At 40.4% G+C, this 18,399-nt stretch overlaps 1 protein-coding gene across 1 annotated transcript; it reads right to left on the reverse strand.

Moving 5' to 3' along the window:
• Positions 1-16,913: 16,913 nt before the first annotated feature.
• LOC124720470 (transmembrane protein 216-like) lies at positions 16,914-17,814 on the reverse strand. The gene has a single exon (XM_047245830.1). It carries the CDS (start codon positions 17,729-17,731, stop codon positions 17,231-17,233), a length of 501 nt encoding a protein of 166 aa, XP_047101786.1. The 5' UTR covers positions 17,732-17,814; the 3' UTR covers positions 16,914-17,230.
• Between the last annotated feature and the right edge of the window lie 585 nt (positions 17,815-18,399).

An 18,399-nucleotide genomic window follows, 5' to 3' on the forward strand; every position in this document is an offset into this window, starting at 1 on the left:
TTTTTGTATTTCTACAGCTTCTCTAAACAAGCGCGTGTGATAGTGCTTCTCTACAGCCAGAACTTCCGTGTCGGCAAATTTTATTAAGTGGTCGGTCTCATTCAGTGCGTGCTCTGCCACGGCCGATTTCTCCACGTGCCCCAACCTGCAATGTCGCTTATGCTCTTTGATCCTGGTGTTAATGGATCGTCCAGTCATTCCGCACCACGTACATATAGTCTGCGGCCGCGAGCTCGGCTCCAGTTTACCACCGGCAGTGGAGGGTGAAGCTTTGACAATGCCAGCCACCCGTGCTGGCGAAACGTCAGAAAAATCATTAGATGAACGTCGGCCGAAGAACCCGAGACAGAAGCCAATAGGCAGTTTGTCAACAAGTGGCCACGAAAACCTTAACAATTTTGTACCACTTCAGTTCATTATCCATCTGGATACCCAGGGGCTCCACACGCGGAGTCTCGGCACTATATGCCTGTTGACCTGTAAGCCCTTTTTGATTGTTTGTAACTGCGTAACATGAGCTTTTGTAGGCTAAGATTTAAACTATTGCCCACGAACAAGTTTTTCCGTTCAAACTTGAAAGGCGGCATATAAAGGTGACATAACAGAAGCTGTGGCCCCCCCATCCCCTGCCAGCACTGTTTACCTTACACCGTGCATTTCTGCTTCACAGGCAGGACAGTCTCTTGAAATACAGCCTGTGTGATGATACCACTGTCTGTGTATAATATTTGGTTACTGCTACCTACAGGGTGGTCCATTGATCGTGACCGGGCCAAATATCTCACGAAAAATATACAAAGAACGAAACTTGTCTAGCTTCAAGGAGGAAACCAGATGGCGCTATGGTTGGCCCGCTAGATGGCGCTGCCATAGGTCAAACGGATATCAGCTCTGTTTTTTTAAATAGGAACCCCCATTTTTTATTACATATTCATATAGTACGTAAAGACATATGAATGTTTTAGTTGGACCACTTTTTTCACTTTGTGATAGATGGCGCTGTAATAGTCACAAACATATGGCTCACAATTTTAGACGAATAGTTGCTAAAAGGCAGGTTTTTTAAATTAAAATACCGAACATAGGTACGTTTGAACATTTTATTCTGGTTGTTCCAATGTGATACATGTACCTTTGTGAACTTCATTTCTGAGAACACATGATGCTGTTACAGTGTGATTACCTGTAAATACCACATTAATGCAATAAATGCTCAAAATGATATCCCTCAACCTCAATGCATTTGGCAATACATGTAATGATATTCCTCTCAACTGCGAGTAGTTCGCAATCCGTAATGTTCGCACACACATTGACAATGCACTGACGCATGTTGTCAGACGTTGTCGGTGGATCACGATAGCAAATATCCTTCAACTTTCCCCTCGGAAAGAAATCCGGGGACGTCAGATCCGGTGAACGTGCGGGCCATGGTATGGTGGTTCGACGACCAATCCACCTGTCATGAAATATGCTACTCAATAGCGCTTCAACTGCACGTGAGCTATGTGCCTGACATCCATCATGTTAGAACTACATCACCATTCTGTCATGCAGTGAAATATCTTGTAGCAACACTGGTAGAACATTACGTAGGAAATCAGCATACATTGCACCATTTAGATTGCCATCAATAAAATGGGGGTCAATTATCCTTCCTCCCATAATGCCGCACCATACGTCAACCCGCCAAGGTCATTGATGTTCCACTTGTCGCAGCCATCGTGGATTTTCCATTGTCCAATAGTGCATATTATGCCGGTTTACATTACCGCTGTTGGTTAATGATGCTTCGTCGCTAAATAGAATGCGTGCAAAAAATCTGCCGTTGTCCCGTAATTTCTCTTGTGCCCAGTGGCAGAACTGTACATGACGTTCAAAGTCATCGCCATGCAATCCTGGTCCATAGAAATATGGAACGGGTGCAATCGATGTTGATGTAGCATTCTCAACACCGACGTTTTTGAGATTTCCGATTCTCGCACAATTTGTCTGCTACTGATGTGCAGATTAGCCGTGAAAGCAACTAAAACACCTACTTGGGCATCGTCATTTGTTGCAGGTTGTGGTTGAAGTTTCACCTGTGGCTGAACACTTCCTGTTTCCTTAAATAATGTAAACGTAACTATCCGGCAAATGGTCCGGAGACTTGGATGATGTCGTCCAGGATACCGAGCAGCGTACATAGCACATGCCGGTTGGGCATTTTGATCACAATAGCCGTACATCAACACAATATCGACCTTTTCCACAATTGGTAAACGGTTCATTTTAACACGAGTAATGTATCACGAAGCAAATACCGTCTGCACTGGTGGAATGTTGCGTGATACCACGTACTTAATACGTTTCTGACTATTACAGAGCCATCTGGCACAAAGCGAAAAAAGTGGTCCAAGTAAAACATTCATATTTCTTTACGTACGACACGAATATGTAATAAAAAATGGGGGTTCCTATTTAAAAAAACGCAGCTGATATCCGTTTGACCTATGGCAGCGCCATCTAGCAAGCCACCCATAGCGCCGTCTGGTTTCCCCCTTCAAGCTAGACAAGTTTCATTCTTTGTAGTTTTTTCGTTTGATGCTTATTTCGTATACATTGGTTTTCTCCTTGGTTTAGGTGAGAGAGAGAGAGAGAGAGAGATTTGTTTTTACACATCCTTTAAATTCTTTTGTAATTTCATTTGAAATGACCAGAATACAGAAAATTGAAACTGCATTGATGTAATTTCTCTGTATATGTTTGTGGTAACACTGACTTAACGCATGATCTTCCACAAAGGCTTTACAATTGCAAATTCGGACTCCATTTCGTGCAGTGCCCAGTTACATTAAACAAATTATCAACACTCGCATTTCTGTACGTAGCTTTGATTTAAAAGGTAACACCTTCGTGTTAGTTAATTGTTTCTACTGTATTGTCCAGAAGGATTCATTATAAACAGAGTCGATAAAAGTCACAGAATAACTAATAACATTATGCCAGACCACCTTTTGCCTGTAGCAGTGCAACAATTCGACGTGGAACAGGTTCGGCAAGTTCTTGGAACTCTCCTGCAGAAATAGTGAGCCACGCTGCCTTCTATAGCTGTCTGTAATTGCGAAAGTGTTGCCCAGAGCAGGATGATGTACACAAACTGACCTCTCAATTACGTCCCGTAAATGTTCGACTGGATTCACAGTGGGAAATCTGGGTGGCCATATCACTTGCTAAAATTGTTCTGAATGTTCTTCAAACCAATCACAAACAATTGCACCCCGGTGACAGGTCGCATTGTCGTCCAGAAAAATTCCGTCATTGTTTGGGAACACGAAGTCCATCAACACCTGCAAATGGTCTCCACGTATCGAAACGTAACCATTTCCAGTCAACGGTCGTTCAGTCCGACAAGAGGGCGCAGTCAATCCTGCGCAATCACGGTCCACACCATTATGGAGCCACCACCAGCTTGCACAGTGCCTTGCTGATAACTTGGGTCAACGGCTTTGTGGTATCTGTGCCACACTCGAGCCCTACTGTCAGCTCTTACTGGCTGAAATTGTGACTCATCTTACCGGGCCACAGTTCTTCAGACATCTACGGTCCACACGATACGGTCAAGAGCCCAGGAGAGCCACTGCGGGTGATGTGCTGTTAGCAAAGGTGCCCGTGTCAGCCGTCTGCTGCTGCAGCCCTAATGCCAGATTTCCCTGCACTGTCCTAACAGATACGTTCATCATACATCCCACATTGATTTCTGTTGTTATTTCACCCAGTGTCGCTTGTCTGTTAGCACTGACAACTCTACACAAACGCCGCTGCTCTCGGTTGTTAAGTGAAGGCCATTGGCCACTGCATTTTCCGTGGTGAGAGGTAATGCCCGAAATTTGGTATTCTCGACACTGTGGATCTCTGAATATTTAATTCCCAAACGATTTCCAAAATGGAATGTCCCAACTACAATTCCGCATTCAGAGTTTGTTAATTTCTGTCGTGTAGCCGTAATCACGTCAGATATCTTTCCACGTGAATCGGCCAAGTGCAAATGACAGCTCTGTGCACTGCCATTAATACCGTACGTACACGCTACTACTGCAGTATGTATATGTGCGTATTGCTATCCCGTGACTTCTCTCACCTCAGTGTACACCTCGACATAATAATCAATTGTCTTCATCGAGACTAGACTCGTACTGACTTGGTATAATTCACTATACTTCTCTTTCCTATACATTCACATTGTTCAAGAACTACAAGAAATTCTCTGCTCTTCCACACTGGAATGCCACACTCTGTGGAGCTTCTACAGGCACACCACAAGAAGTGATTTTATTTTGGCACACCTGGGTTGATGCAACGTCTGCTGAGCGTGGAAGATGGGTGTCTTCGCTATGTATTATAACTCTCCCTCTCAGACTGAGAAGAAGAGTTACACTGGTAAAGGACATTATTTGAGAATGAAGATACGTAGGGTCATACTCCACAGCTAGAAGCGATCTGCACGAGATGTAGAAAATAGTTGTCAGCAAGCCACTATTCCGGAATGAGTTACAAGTACTTAAAGAGATTGGAAGCTCTGGTTACTCATCTGTGAAAATGGTGATTATTACTCTTAAAATAAACACGTGTACACCATATACAGTTAATACAAGTATTATTAACTAAGAATTACTAATGCAGACATAAGCAATGGCCAAGGGAGGAGAGAGGTGGCTAGCTGAAGTAGAAGAACAAAAAGAGAATACGAAAACAAATGATGAAAAGCTTGCAAAAATTCAGAGATACCATTTTGTTAATTTTTCTCACAATTACCATACTGACATATATTACGTTTGCGTTACCTGACTCGGCGTGTAAAGGGTCATTCAATACATATTCCTAATAACATTTATTATACAAAATACATACAGTTTTATGAGGCATTTGATGAATTATTTTAGTACCCTCAGAGAGAGAGAGAGAGAGAGAGAGAGAGAGAGAGTGAGAGAGTGAGAGAGGGGGAGGGGGGGGGATACCTTAATCGTGAGAGATACTTTTCAAACAAAACAGCCTTGTTTATTCCTAATTCCAATCCTTCATGTTTATAAATCTGTCGTGTGTCTTCAGAGGCAGTGTCTGTATGACATATTCACCTCCAAAATCCATCCTGAACCAATTACAGAGATGTAGGTTCTCATTTCTTGGTAGATCCACCTTTTTTCTATCCTCTTTCTCATCTCGTGTATCGACAGGTGTGCCACTTTCTCTTGAACACAGATAAACTTCATGTTTCTATAACTTATAAATATCACTTGGAACAACTATCCATACGCTCTTCCTTCCTCACAAATTTCCGGGTATTCTGTGGTGCATTTCCTTTATTATTCTGTTAGTTGCAGGCTGCTTCTTGAGATCAACAGACTTTATTTTGTAACATGGACCAATTTACCTTTATTTATGAACTTTACAATTATGTTCCCTGAATACGAGACTACTTCATATACCCATTTATAGCTCCCCTATGTCTAATTACAAATAACTTTTATGTAGCTGATGTTTTGTTGCCATCTGGAAAGCTGACCCATGATTTTCCTTTGTTGAACAGCTAATAAAACTCCTCATTCTTTCTTTGTCTCACTCTCAATTGTTAAACTTGCTTTCACTTGCCATGACTCTCATTAAAGGTGATTTGACTACCTTAAATTTTCATTTCTTCAATAGCTGACTAATTAAAACTTGATTAATAATTGTTATACATCAGCCCAACTTGGTTTTATTTGTAATGAAAGGGGAAAATGTTAATCGTAAAAAAGAACATATTTTTAAAGGAAAATATATATTATTGCTGCTGGAACACCAGCCAAGAGGCATTTAGAAGAAGAATTTTGAGTTGATGTGTAAACTAAGGTAGATCCTGAGAATGGTTTTTGAAAAGTATCAGTAAGGAAAAAGGTTCACACGATGGAATGTATGAAGATGTGTAGATACTCCATAGGGGAATTAAGAAAGGGAAATAAAGATTAGGGTTGCCGAGACGAAAGAAAGAAGGTAGATCCAAAAGACACACACCCAGTCCCCCTCCCGACAAACCCCTCTGTTGAGTGGTGTGACAGACAGGGCAGAGGATGTGATGTTTGCTAATCTTATAAAATGGTTTCCCTTGATGGGAACTCCAAACAGCATGCTGTTTTAATCCTAGGGTGATATTAAGGCTAAGGTGAACCACACATTTCCCCTGCTAAATCTTTCTTAATATCTAATCGTAGCTAGCAGGTAAGCAATTTAGCCTTTCCACAGCCAATTTTTTAGTAACACACACATGCTGGAACTAAATGCAGGCTCATCTAAACTAATCATACACACAGAGAGAGTCTTTAAAAAAGTGTCACAGACAAGGTGCTATCCAAAATACCCAAGAATTTCATTGGACCGGTCAAACCAAAAGTAGTACGATAGTCCGCCGCTAGAGGTTTCGAGGTATACGCCTTAGCTACTGCGGCACAAAGCCCTCATCTTTCACACACGTGGATGTGAGTTGCAGTGATATGTATCGAGGTGTGTTTCAGTGTTTGTATGAATTGCGAACTGGATAACAGGAAGAAACGACAGATTTGCATCAAATTCAGTTTCAGGTTGAAGACAACTGCAGCTGAAACCCACCGCATGTTGGGTCAATCAAGAATATTTGAGTGGTTTAAGGAAGTCTGAGAATCTGTGGAAAATGAAAAATATTATAGTCAACTGTCAATATGCACACTACTGGAAATGATCACAAAAAGTGCGTGATGTGATTCACAAAGATCGAAGCAGACAATTCACAATTTTTGTAACAGTTTTGGGCTGTCATATGGCATGTGTCAACAAATTCTAGCCAAGGAACTGACAACAAGATGAATTGCTACAGAGTTTGTCCCTCACCTTCTCGACATGGATCAACAAAACCCCCAAAAAATTCGTGTGTGTCCAAAACTCTTAGTTATAACACGTGATAAATCTTGGCGTTTCACGGTCTTTTACTTTCACTGTTCACAACCCCCCCAATATTACACAGTAACATGGCCAGTGCACTATTGTTTAACTTTCGATAAGCATTAGGTTGCAGGCAAACATCCACATATTGCTACAATAGTTTCCTGTTGATCATCTATGAGCAGTAAAAGCCTTACCACGAAGTTCACAGTTCTTGAAGAATAGAAAGGTACATATGGAGCAGACACTGTCATTGTCTTAACACGCGGCCTAATTGTGTAACACATACTCCACAGTTAAGTTGAAGCATTGCTGATGTTCTAACCAACAGAGGTTTCTCGTCTGAAACTCAGCCATGGACTGACTGTCTCATGACAAAAAAATCGGGCCCTTATATATCCTCACAATAATCGCTTTCTGGCCAAATGTTCTTTTAACCTAGAGAACAGGTGATAGTAACTGGGTGCCATGTCAGGACTATAGGGTGGGTGGGTGATTATGTTCCACTGAAACTGTTGCAGGAGAGCAACGGTTTGCCGAGTGATGTGTGGGCGAGCATTGTCATGGAGAATGTGTACACCCTTGCTCAACATTCCTCTTCTCCGGTTCTGAATTGCCCATTTAAGTTTTTTTCAGAGTCTCACAGTACCTGTCAGCATTAACTGTGGTCCCAGCAATTCAGATCCGATGACGAGGTGAAAGAAGAGGTTCATAACTTTCTGAACAGCATGGGGGTGAGCTGGTATGACATGGGCATACAAAAACTGCCACGGTTTCTGCAAAAATGCATCGACAGAAATGGTGATTATGTCGAAAAATAGCTAAATGTTCAAGCTGTGAACTGATGCAAACCACTGTATAAATAAACAGGTCTATGTATCCATAAAAAAAACAGGAGACCTTACTTTGGAATTACCCTCATATTTAGCGACATGGAATGTGAGAACACTGAACAAGCCTGGAGGACTGCAGAACCTGAAAAAGGAAATGAAGAAATATAATGTGATGATGGCGGCAATACGAGAAGTGAAGTGGAAAGGAAGGGGAGTATTAGCTGGACACACACACTGTTTTACAGCTGTGGATGCTCCCCTGGAATTTTTATCTTGTGCTTCGAATGACTAATGGATGGTTTCCCTGTGCTCTGTGTGTTTACGAAACAAGGGACCGATGACCTCTGCAGTTTGGTCCCTTTAATCCTCAAACCAACCAACCAACAGCTGTGGAAGCAGAGGATATGGAGGCACAGGTTCTCTGGTTGACAATGCTGAAAAGGTTGCCACATTGAACTTTAAGCCTGTTAGTGAAAGAATCTGTGTATTACGAATGAAAGCCCCTTTCTTCAATATATCCTTCATATGTACGTATGCACCAACAGAAGACACAGAATCGGTGGAAAAAGATTTATTCTATGATCGACTGGAGCAGGAAATAGCAAGGGTGGCAAAGCATGATTTTGGGGTACTTCAATACTGAAGTAGGAAAAGAAATTACATACAGGAAAACAGCTGGTAAGGAGAGTCTGCAAGAAGTTTCTAATGATAATGGCATCAGACTAATCGATTTTGCCATGGGCAATAACATGATTATTAAAAGCATATGGATGCAAAGGAAGGATATAAGGAAAGTTACATGGAGCTCCCCAGATGGGATCACAAAAAATCAGATTGATCACATACTCACAGATGGATGACATGCTTCAAATATATTAGAGGTGGATAGCTGTTGTGGTGCAGATGGAGATAGTGATCATTATTTGGTAAGAATCAAATACAGACAGAGGATAGCCAATTATAGACAGACTAAGAAAGTGATCATGATACCAAGTTAGAAAATGATGAAAATACAGTACAACAGTATAAAACTATGTTGACAAATAGACATGATGAAGCCAAAGGACAGGCAGGAGAGGATACTGAAGAAAGATGGGAAACAGTTAAAGGAATAATACACGAGGCAGCTGAAACTGTACTGGGCAGAAAGAAGCAACCGAGAACCCAGAGCTGGTTTGATGAAGACTGTAGGAGGAAGACAGAAGAAAGAAATCAGGCAAGAAAAAGAATGCTGCAGAGGAGAACAAGAGGTACTGTAGAAGAATACCAGGCGAGGAGAAGGGAAGCAGATAAGGAATGTAGGAGGAAAAAGAGAGAATTTGAAAAATGGTGGATCGATGAGTTAGAAAAGAGAGATCCTGCTCAAGAAACAAGGAAATTCTATACGAGGGTTAAAGATATAAGGAAAGGATTCCAACCCAGAGCAGTTTTCTGTAAAGGTAAGGAGGGAAATCTGATTGGAGGAAAAGAGCAGATTTTAGACAGATGGGTGGAGTATTTTAGTGAACTACTGAATCCAGAATCAGAAAATGAAGGTGGGGTAGATGATGGTGGCAGAAGAGAGAGAGCAGGAAGTAAACAGAGATGAAGAGCACCAGCGATCAGTAGCAGAATCCACACTGGAAGAAGTTAAAGTTAATGTCAAGATTCTTAAAAACAACAAAGCTCCAGGAGAAGACAATATTACAGCAGAAATATGGTGGAGAAAAACTATTAAGGGTTTTGCATGAGATTATAGTGGAAATATGACAGAAAGAAAATGTGCTGAAACAGTGGATTACAGCAATACTCTGCCCTATACATAAGAAACATGACAAAGCTGACTGTGGGAATTATACAGGAATTGCACTACTCTGTATAGCATGTAAAGGACTAGGAAAAATCATGGCTGGGTGGTTAAGAACATACGTAGAAGAGTATCTAGGAGACTACCAGTGTGGCTTCAGTACTAATAGATCCACTACAGACCAGATTTTCACTATCCGACAGGTCCTGGAAAAATGTTACAACATCGACGACCACCAGCTGTTCAATAACTTCGAAGCAGCTTATGTTAGTATCAAAAGGGATCAACTTTGGTAGGCAATGCAAGAGGCAGGAGTCCCTAACATACTGATTAGATTGGTTCAAATGACTCTGAGAAGAACAGTATGCAAAGTAAAGATCGAGGGCACTTTATCGAAGGCATTTGAAGTTAACCACGGACTGCGGCAAGGTGATGTGCTCTCCACCATTCTGTTCAATGTCGCCTTTGAGAGTGTAATGTGAAAGACACAAAGCAGCAACCCTGGGGAATACTGTTTAATAGAGTGACTCAGGAGCCTGCATATGCGGATGATATTGATTTGTTGTCCAGGAGGAAACAGGAACTGGAAGAAAAGCTTGAAAAAGTAGAAAAATATGATGCGGAGATGGGGCTGACTGTCAATCAAGCAAAGACCAACTATATGTTGACATCTCGGAAAAGATATAGTGAAGGAGAAAGAAGCATGACTTTGAACAGAAAAGAAAATGAACACTGTGAGAGCTTTAAATATCTTGGGTCACTGGTAACAGAGAATAATAATATGGGAGAAGAAATACATGCAAGGATTGCAGCTGGTAACAGGAGCTACTTTGCACTGGTTAAAGTGTTTAAAGCTAGGAGACTTAGTAGGAATCTGAAGCTGGCGGTGTATCACACACTAGTTAGATCTGGACTATGACACACAACGATGACGAGCTGTTGCTGAGATGGAAAGGGAAGATACTTAGGAAAATCTATGGGCCAGTGAATGATAGGAATTTTTGGAGACTCAGAAATAATAAGGAGATCAGAGAGTCGTACAACAAACCAGATATTGTGACTGAAATAAAGAGTAATAGACAATGTTGGTTGGGAGATGTAGAAAGAATGGTGGAGAACAGCACAGCCGAGAAAGTTTTCAAAGGAAAACCTGGTGGACATCGTATAAGGGGCAGACCGAGGACCAGATGGCTAGACAACTTGGAAGAGGACTTGAGAAGAATGGGAGTGAGAAGATGGAGAGCCAAGGGAGCCAGCAGAGAAGAGTGGGTGGAGATTGTCTGCGAGGCCAAGCTCCCATAAGGGCGTAGCACCAAGGAGTAGTAGTAGTATTCAGGAGGTTGATACAATCGTATGATTTTCGGTTCATACTTCTGCAATGCATACATGCAACTGTATCAATTTCTGGCATCAGCGTGCCTTTACACATTGAAAAATTGCTCTGTGGTCAGAGATGCCAGGTGCGGATTGCAGTTTTAAGCACACGCTGAGCAAGCCTGTGGTGATTGGTGGTCTGGACAACAGAGGGCAGAGTAAGCCGTGTAGCTAGAGCCAGGCGCTTGCTAGTTGTGGACTGCTACGGCATCATCTGAGTGATGGGTCAGTGGACTGTAGGTGCTGTTTAGTTGGCGGATGACAGGGAGCGCATCACATTGGAATTAGCACTTCACGCTCCTCCAGATTTTGGTGAGTGTCAGCATTATTTGGAATCTGAACTGGGCCATTCGCCATTTCTGGAACAGTGATTTGTCCGTCAGTGATCCGACTCTGGTCGTGTGCAGGATCACTCTGTAAATTGAGCCGTTTTCAGTTTTTCCTATTTCCTCTGGGACACATCACATCGGATGTTGCGCCAAAGAGTGAGTTGGGCTTATTATTGACATTAGTGTCACAAAATTGTACCCTGGCAATATTCTGCAAATTTCCAAGGAAATATGGCTAATTGGATTCTTTTCTGATGTAGGCTTTCCAGGTTGTGTAAATCATGTTGAATTGTGTGCATGATATTCTAGACAAGTGATGTCAGCTTCGGGGCATTTCGTGATTATGGGTACACGTTCTCAGGTTCCACTGGACGAAATTTGCATGTAAGGGAGCTAATTAATTTCTGTGATTGCAGAGCTTTCAATCAATCCAGTCAAGGTTTAACTGTATTGTTCCAAATTGTTCAAGAGGCAGCACTAACACAAAATTGGTGAAGATAGCGATAATTTGTTGTTTGCGGAGTTTGTCCTTAGCCTGGGACTGTAGGAAAGTGAGCCATGTATTGATGTATCTGATACTGATGAAAGGTGATTTGTGTGCGTCCACATTAGCATGTTATACTTCAGTGAATTCTAATTAAATTTTGTTATTGCTTCATGTGTACCTGCCGTAACGTTTGTTTTCTCACAACTGGATTGGTTGAATTGGTGTTAAGTCATTCACATGTCAGTATCACTATGGCCAGTGAAAGTGTTTCTGAATTTATGCTTACTTTGTTTAAAAAGAATACCTCGGATGAGTTTAAATTTTTAAGGATATTGGTTTTAATGTTTAAATAAAAAGCAAACTTGGGCAATCTAGAATTTCAGTGATTATCCTAAATACCTTGAATCACTGCAATTTTTTTAAAGGTTATTGGTTCTCTTGTTAAAGGGAAAGGATATTTTGGGTAAATTGGAATTTCAGTAATTACCTTTAAATATTTTGAGAGATCTTACATTCTAATAAATTTGCATGATTCACAATTTTAAGGAAGTATGAATTTTCAGTATACCCGTGTAAACAAAGTAAACCAATAAATCGTCAGCTGCTGTGCTCAGCCACTTGCCACACCAAGACCGTTATGTTTTAGCTTGACCAGCTCCAAAGGTTACCTTTCGCTTTCAAATCCTTAAGAGAAGGCCTCGGAAGTAAAGCAAGAGATGAAATCACTACTTGAGCTTTCAAACATGTAATATTACAATTTAAAGGAGCAAGTTAAATAAATAAATAAAATAAGATATTATGTTCATCAGAAGTAAACCATCAAGGAGCACACTATCAAGGTACTGGTGTCTCAAAAGGAATACATGGGTTTTAAGACTTTGTGGTATTTATTACATTCAACTTACAATTATAAATAATATATCAAATTAAAGAGAAACCCTACAACTTTTCTCACAAGTGTTCAATGTGAGCAATATTAGTCACACATCAAGTTGATAGGCGAGTTCTTCCGAAACCTCTCAAGTTGATAGGCGAGTTCTTCTGAAACCTCTATCAGCATTTCTGGACTAACTGTTACAAGAATCCCATTTCTTAAGTCGAGTAGAGCAACTGGTAGTGGAAGCACGTACACGTGACCCTTTATGAACACCCAAAAGTAAAAATTGCGAGGCGTTCGTACAAAATGAGCTCTGTCATTTGTCCCCTTGTGGGCAATCCAGAAGTTGGGTACAACATCATTTAACCGATTGTGTACAGAGTTACGCCAAGGAAGCAGTGCACCATCTTGCTGCCAAATAAAGTTTCACAGATCAGCAGACCTCAACAAGGAAAGAGCCACAGTTCTACTGTATTAAGATAAGAGACACCAGTTACAGTTGCTTGACCGCAAAAGAAAGGCCAATTTCTGCTGGGATATGACACAAAAAACTTTGAGTTTAGGAGAGTCTTGTTGCTACTGCACCACCTCGTGGGGATTTGCTGATCCACAGATGCGCACATTAGGTGTGTTCACATTTTCACTTAGGTGACATGTTGATTCATCACCAAAGACAACACAATCCCAGAAATTTTTGTCATCATGCAGCAACATTTGATTTCAAAAGTTAACACATAAGTCTTTAGTTCTCGAACAGCTGCAGACAATAAGGATGTAGTTGTCTCCTTAAAAGTCTTCACACAGCCATCACCGGAACTGCTAATTCACGGCTAACTTTCGAAACTGATTTCTCAGGGATATGCGTGAAAGACTCTCACTTGTTTAACACGTTGTTCTGTCACTCTCGGTTGTCGCATACTCTTCCCTTTGCCGCAGTTATACAAACAATACTGTTTTGAGTTGTTCTTTCATTTGATGTATTATTTATAATTTTAAGTTGAACATAATAAATCTTACAAAGCCTTAAAAGCTCTATATTCTACATCTACATTTATACTCCGCAAACCACCCAACAGTGTGTGGCGGAGGGCACTTTACATACCACTGTCATTACCTCCCTTTCCTGTTCCAGTCGCGTATGGTTCGCGGGAAGAACGACTGCCGGAAAGCCTCTGTGCACGTTCAAATCTCTCTAATTTTACATTCGTGATCTCCTCGGGAGGTATAAGTAGGGGGAAGCAATATATTCGATACCTCATCCGGAAACGCTTCCTCTCGAACCCTGGACAGCAAGCTACACTGCGATGCAGAGTGCCTTTCTTGCAGAGTCTGCCACTTGAGTTTGCTACACATAACGCTATCATGCTTACCAAATAACCCTGTGACGAAATGCGCCGCTCTTCTTTGGATCTTCTCTATCTCCTCCGTCAACCCGATCTGGTACGGATCCCACACTGATCAGCAATACTCAAGTATTTCATTTTGAAATACTGTGAATTTTATTGAAGATAAGGGATGTTTGAAGATGAAGTGTCACAGGAAGCTGTCAAAATGGTAGCTTTCGCTGCCTGGCAACACCCTATCTCATTCTGCACAAGACTCGGGCAGATATGCTGCTTCTTCTATCAAATTTTGCTCGCACCAGACCTGTATTCTGCTGCCGAGACAGCAAGTGACTTCTTCCCCTTTCCTCAAATGAAGAATTCATAATTTGGTTGGCATTTCTAGAATGACAATGTGAGTTTTGAGGAGGAATGTTTCCTGAACTGTCAAAAAGCAGACTATTACAACCAGGGTTTCGGCTTAGCTACATGTTTTGGAAAATGTGCTGCACTGAACAATGAACACAGAAAGACAATTGTTTTCGAGATGCGATAGTAAAACTTTCAAAAATATTCCAAAATAATGAATAATCTTCAACCTCCCATCCACGTAGGTTTCCCAGGGTTTGACAACAAACTGACTTCGTTCCAGAAATCTACCCTCACAACTGGCCCGACAGCTCACCAGTGGCAACTTCACTACTGACAGCAAATGGGATGACGCTGACACTATGAACACTCAAACTGCAGTGCAACATCTTACTGACCCTCTACAGAGATCCGAGGGCTCTGAACACCCATAGCAGGTGTGGAAGAATATAAATCGCATCCACACAGGACTCAAAGTCTGTGTGTAAACAACCTGCACAAATGAGGTAAGCAGTGCAGCCCAAGGTGTGACTGCGGGACATTGAACCAGACCGTCTGGCACATTGTCAAGGAGTGTAAATCGACAGCCTACACGGGTGACATTTTCATCGAAACACCGTTAAGACTCGACTGGATAAGGAGACTGGGCATTAGCATATAACAACTGTTTTTTAATGTATCATTTATATATATGTCTTATTTATGAAGTCTGGCTCCTCAGGCGTGCGGTCAGCAAGGCCGACTGCCACGCGTAGAGCTCAGATTTGATGCCTGCAACTGTTACGGGCTCTTCCTCAGATGGAGGACTGGTACGAGATGCACTGAGCCTCACGGGGCCAAATGAGGAGATACTTGAGCGGCTGGCAGTGTTTCCGAGGCCGAGAAACCCGACGATGATCAGTCGAGCGATGTATTGACCACATGCCCCTCCATACTGCATCCGATGAAGCCATTAGCAGAGGATGACACAGTGGTCAACTGGGCCTGATAGGCCTGCGTAGGGCCAAAACGCAAAACATTATCTTTACCTTATTTATGGATTTACCGTTACCTTATTTATTTATGTATTTTTATATATTCTTCAGTGTATTTGTACATGCAAAATAAGACTTTATGATTAACCCCTCATAAAACATACTTCTTTGTATATTTCCCTATCTTAGCAAAGTCTTCCAAATGTTGATGGTCATGGCATTCTGCATTAAAAGGAAAATAACTGTCGAATCTGAAGTTTGGCTGCAAAGTGAATACAATAGTATCTCCACAATTATGAAATGAGGTTGCTTTGACCTTAGGGACAGCCATGGCTGAAGGTCCTATGGGCATTGTTATTAACCACCTACAACTCCAGTTTTTAATCAGCTGCCATTCATTGCTGAAATGATAATATATTACCATAGATACGTTGACAGTAAGTACAAATATGTGTCAGACACATACAGGTCTTTACAATATTAGGATTACAGTATGCACACATGCCTTCTTCTTTGCAATATGTATCAAAAGTAATAATATAGGCTACATTAAAAGTACACATATTTAAAGAATAGCTTGTTTAGCTATTGCTTAAAGTATATTGTTTCTTTCTTCACATTAATACTGTCAGTATTAAACACGTATTTTCATTAACTAGGCTACCACTATTGTATAGTAATTGTATTAGTCTTAATCTGACCTATACTGCACAAACAAGCAATCATTAATTAAATCGCCAATTGTCAGTACAAATACTTTGGAAAAAGTTGGTGCTGCATCCATGGTTACACAAACGGAGTTCACTGATTTCTGCTTGTTTAATGTTACAAGACTACACTGATAATTATATGTAACTGGCACCTACATACTGAAAGAAAAAGGGCTTCTTTCTAATCAATTTATTTACTTGTCCTGCTGCTTCCAGCAGTGTTCCATTCTTGAACTCAAACAAAGAAGCAATAACTAATAATTAATTTTGTAATTTTCTTGTTTTACCTGTACCAATGGCTTCTTAAAAATATTTCCATCTGTATGTAGACACCAACTTAAACTACAAAGAAAAGCTCCGAAGTCTACATTGAAATCATTTCTGTGTAAACCATAATTCAAATGAAACTGGCTATTATTCGCTACAAGTTCCACAGATGAATGAATATACCAGGAATCGAGCATCAAACTCCCAATACACTTGAAGAGTTCTCTATAATAAGGATGGTTATTTTCTTAGACAATATCCTTATTACTCAGTTTTGTGATTAAAGCTATTATTATAAATATTTTATATTAACGAATACCATATTTTTTACTGTAACTTTCATTGTTTACATATACCAGTTGTACAGCATACAATTACTTGACACTATGCATACACAATACGAATGAAATACAAAAATTCAATGATTTTTGTCTTGGAAGTTTACTGGATAAAAATCTGTTGTAATACTATATTGTTGGTACAGGTTTTGTAAAATTTTATGGGTTGCAATTTGTATTGTACACATATGAAAAATCAATATCATAAAACTAAAATGACAAATACAGTAAATAATTACGAAACTTATACATCTAACTGTAACTTGTTTGCAGTATCTGTACAGTGATAAAACTACATTACATGCAGGTAAATGAAGTCTCTGTACAATATATCTACAACTCACATAAAACAGATAGGCCTAAACACTTTCTTACAAGAAGCGCATACTTCAAGAATGACAGGCTCCTACATGTACTTTACAGTTCAAGCACTGAGACCATATTAACAATAACATTCTGTGTTATCAACCCCACTGCACTAATTAACAGTCTGTAATTTTTCTGTATGTGAGTACAATTGTATTCTAGCTTGTAGCTTCTGAATAAATCTTTTCAGCACATTCATTTTCCCGGTACTGAACGAATTGTGGGGAATATATGGATAATCCAGCATAATAAAGGAGATCATATGTTCTCAGTACCAGCAGAAAGCGTCTCTGTACATTATCCAAAGCGTATACAAACCACACAAAGCTCCAAGAGATTGCATTGAAAGTGCCATGACGCATATTATAAAATCTAGTCTCAAAACATAAACTTGCCATGTTAACAAATAAACTGTTCCAAGAACAGAAAATGGACACAAAAATAACGAACAAATAACTGACTTAAAATCATCTTCCCCTAGATTTCCTTTCATTGCCATGTACAGCCTCCCTGTTTCGGTAATAGTCAAAAACACTATAACTAACAAGTTTGTGTAAAGATAATCTGGTGGGCACGGGAGGGAAAGAATTTTTAGCGCCGTCGTTCCTATTTCGCACACTACAAAGAAAGCCATAAAGTATGAATTCCAGTGCAGAAGTATTTGATATGGAAGGAGAGGTTCGAAAAATATTACACACATGTCGGTCTTCGTGAAGAACATATTAGCTCTTGTTACGAAAGTACTCATTTTTTCGGCGAATGTTGCCATCCTTTACGAGGCACCCGACAGTAACTACCGTCTACAACAGCAAATTTATTTTTAACTTAAATGCAACAACAGAGCATGCAAAAAATTGTCTTCTGACACCTGCAGTAAAAATTCCACAAGAATAAGAAAATCGAAAAATATGAACGTCACCAAATTTTTAAACTAACGCTAAATTTTCATTTTACCCCTCCCGCACATTTGAATAACGCGGTAACCATAGCAACAAGCAAGTTTGTATTGGTCAAAGATGCTTGAAACCAAAGATCTATCATCCGAGAGAAGCCCTATTATCGAATTTACGCAGAAACCAAAATTTTGCACGTCCGTATGGCTACTAAAATCGCTTTCAGAGTCCACTACAAAAGTGGTCGGAATTTCTACTGGCGCAGTTTTCAAGGTGGAGTCAACTGAAAGCTGTTGTATTCAACTTTTGGAATATGCCCTATTAATTATTATCATATCCCTGTCAATTCAGCTACATGCGCATTTCCAGACAAATTTGAAGCCACGCTGAGTAGGTTGCCGGTAGAAAAATTATGTGAAAAGATCATTATTTCTGTTGATCTGTGAACAAACATTTTCCAATGTGCATAGTGGCGCACAAGATATGATGTGTACAGTGCATTAGACTCTATGGAATATACATGTTCCGTGTTTGTTGATGGGGC

This window comes from Schistocerca piceifrons, chromosome 11 (assembly GCF_021461385.2).
Source record: "Schistocerca piceifrons isolate TAMUIC-IGC-003096 chromosome 11, iqSchPice1.1, whole genome shotgun sequence".
Taxonomy (NCBI): Eukaryota; Metazoa; Arthropoda; class Insecta; order Orthoptera; family Acrididae; genus Schistocerca; species Schistocerca piceifrons.

What these genes read in the sequence shown, in the direction of transcription:
- LOC124720470 (XM_047245830.1), bottom strand. Translation starts at nt 17,731, where the DNA reads ATGGCAACATTCGCCGAAAAAATGAGTACTTTCGTAACAAGAGCTAAT.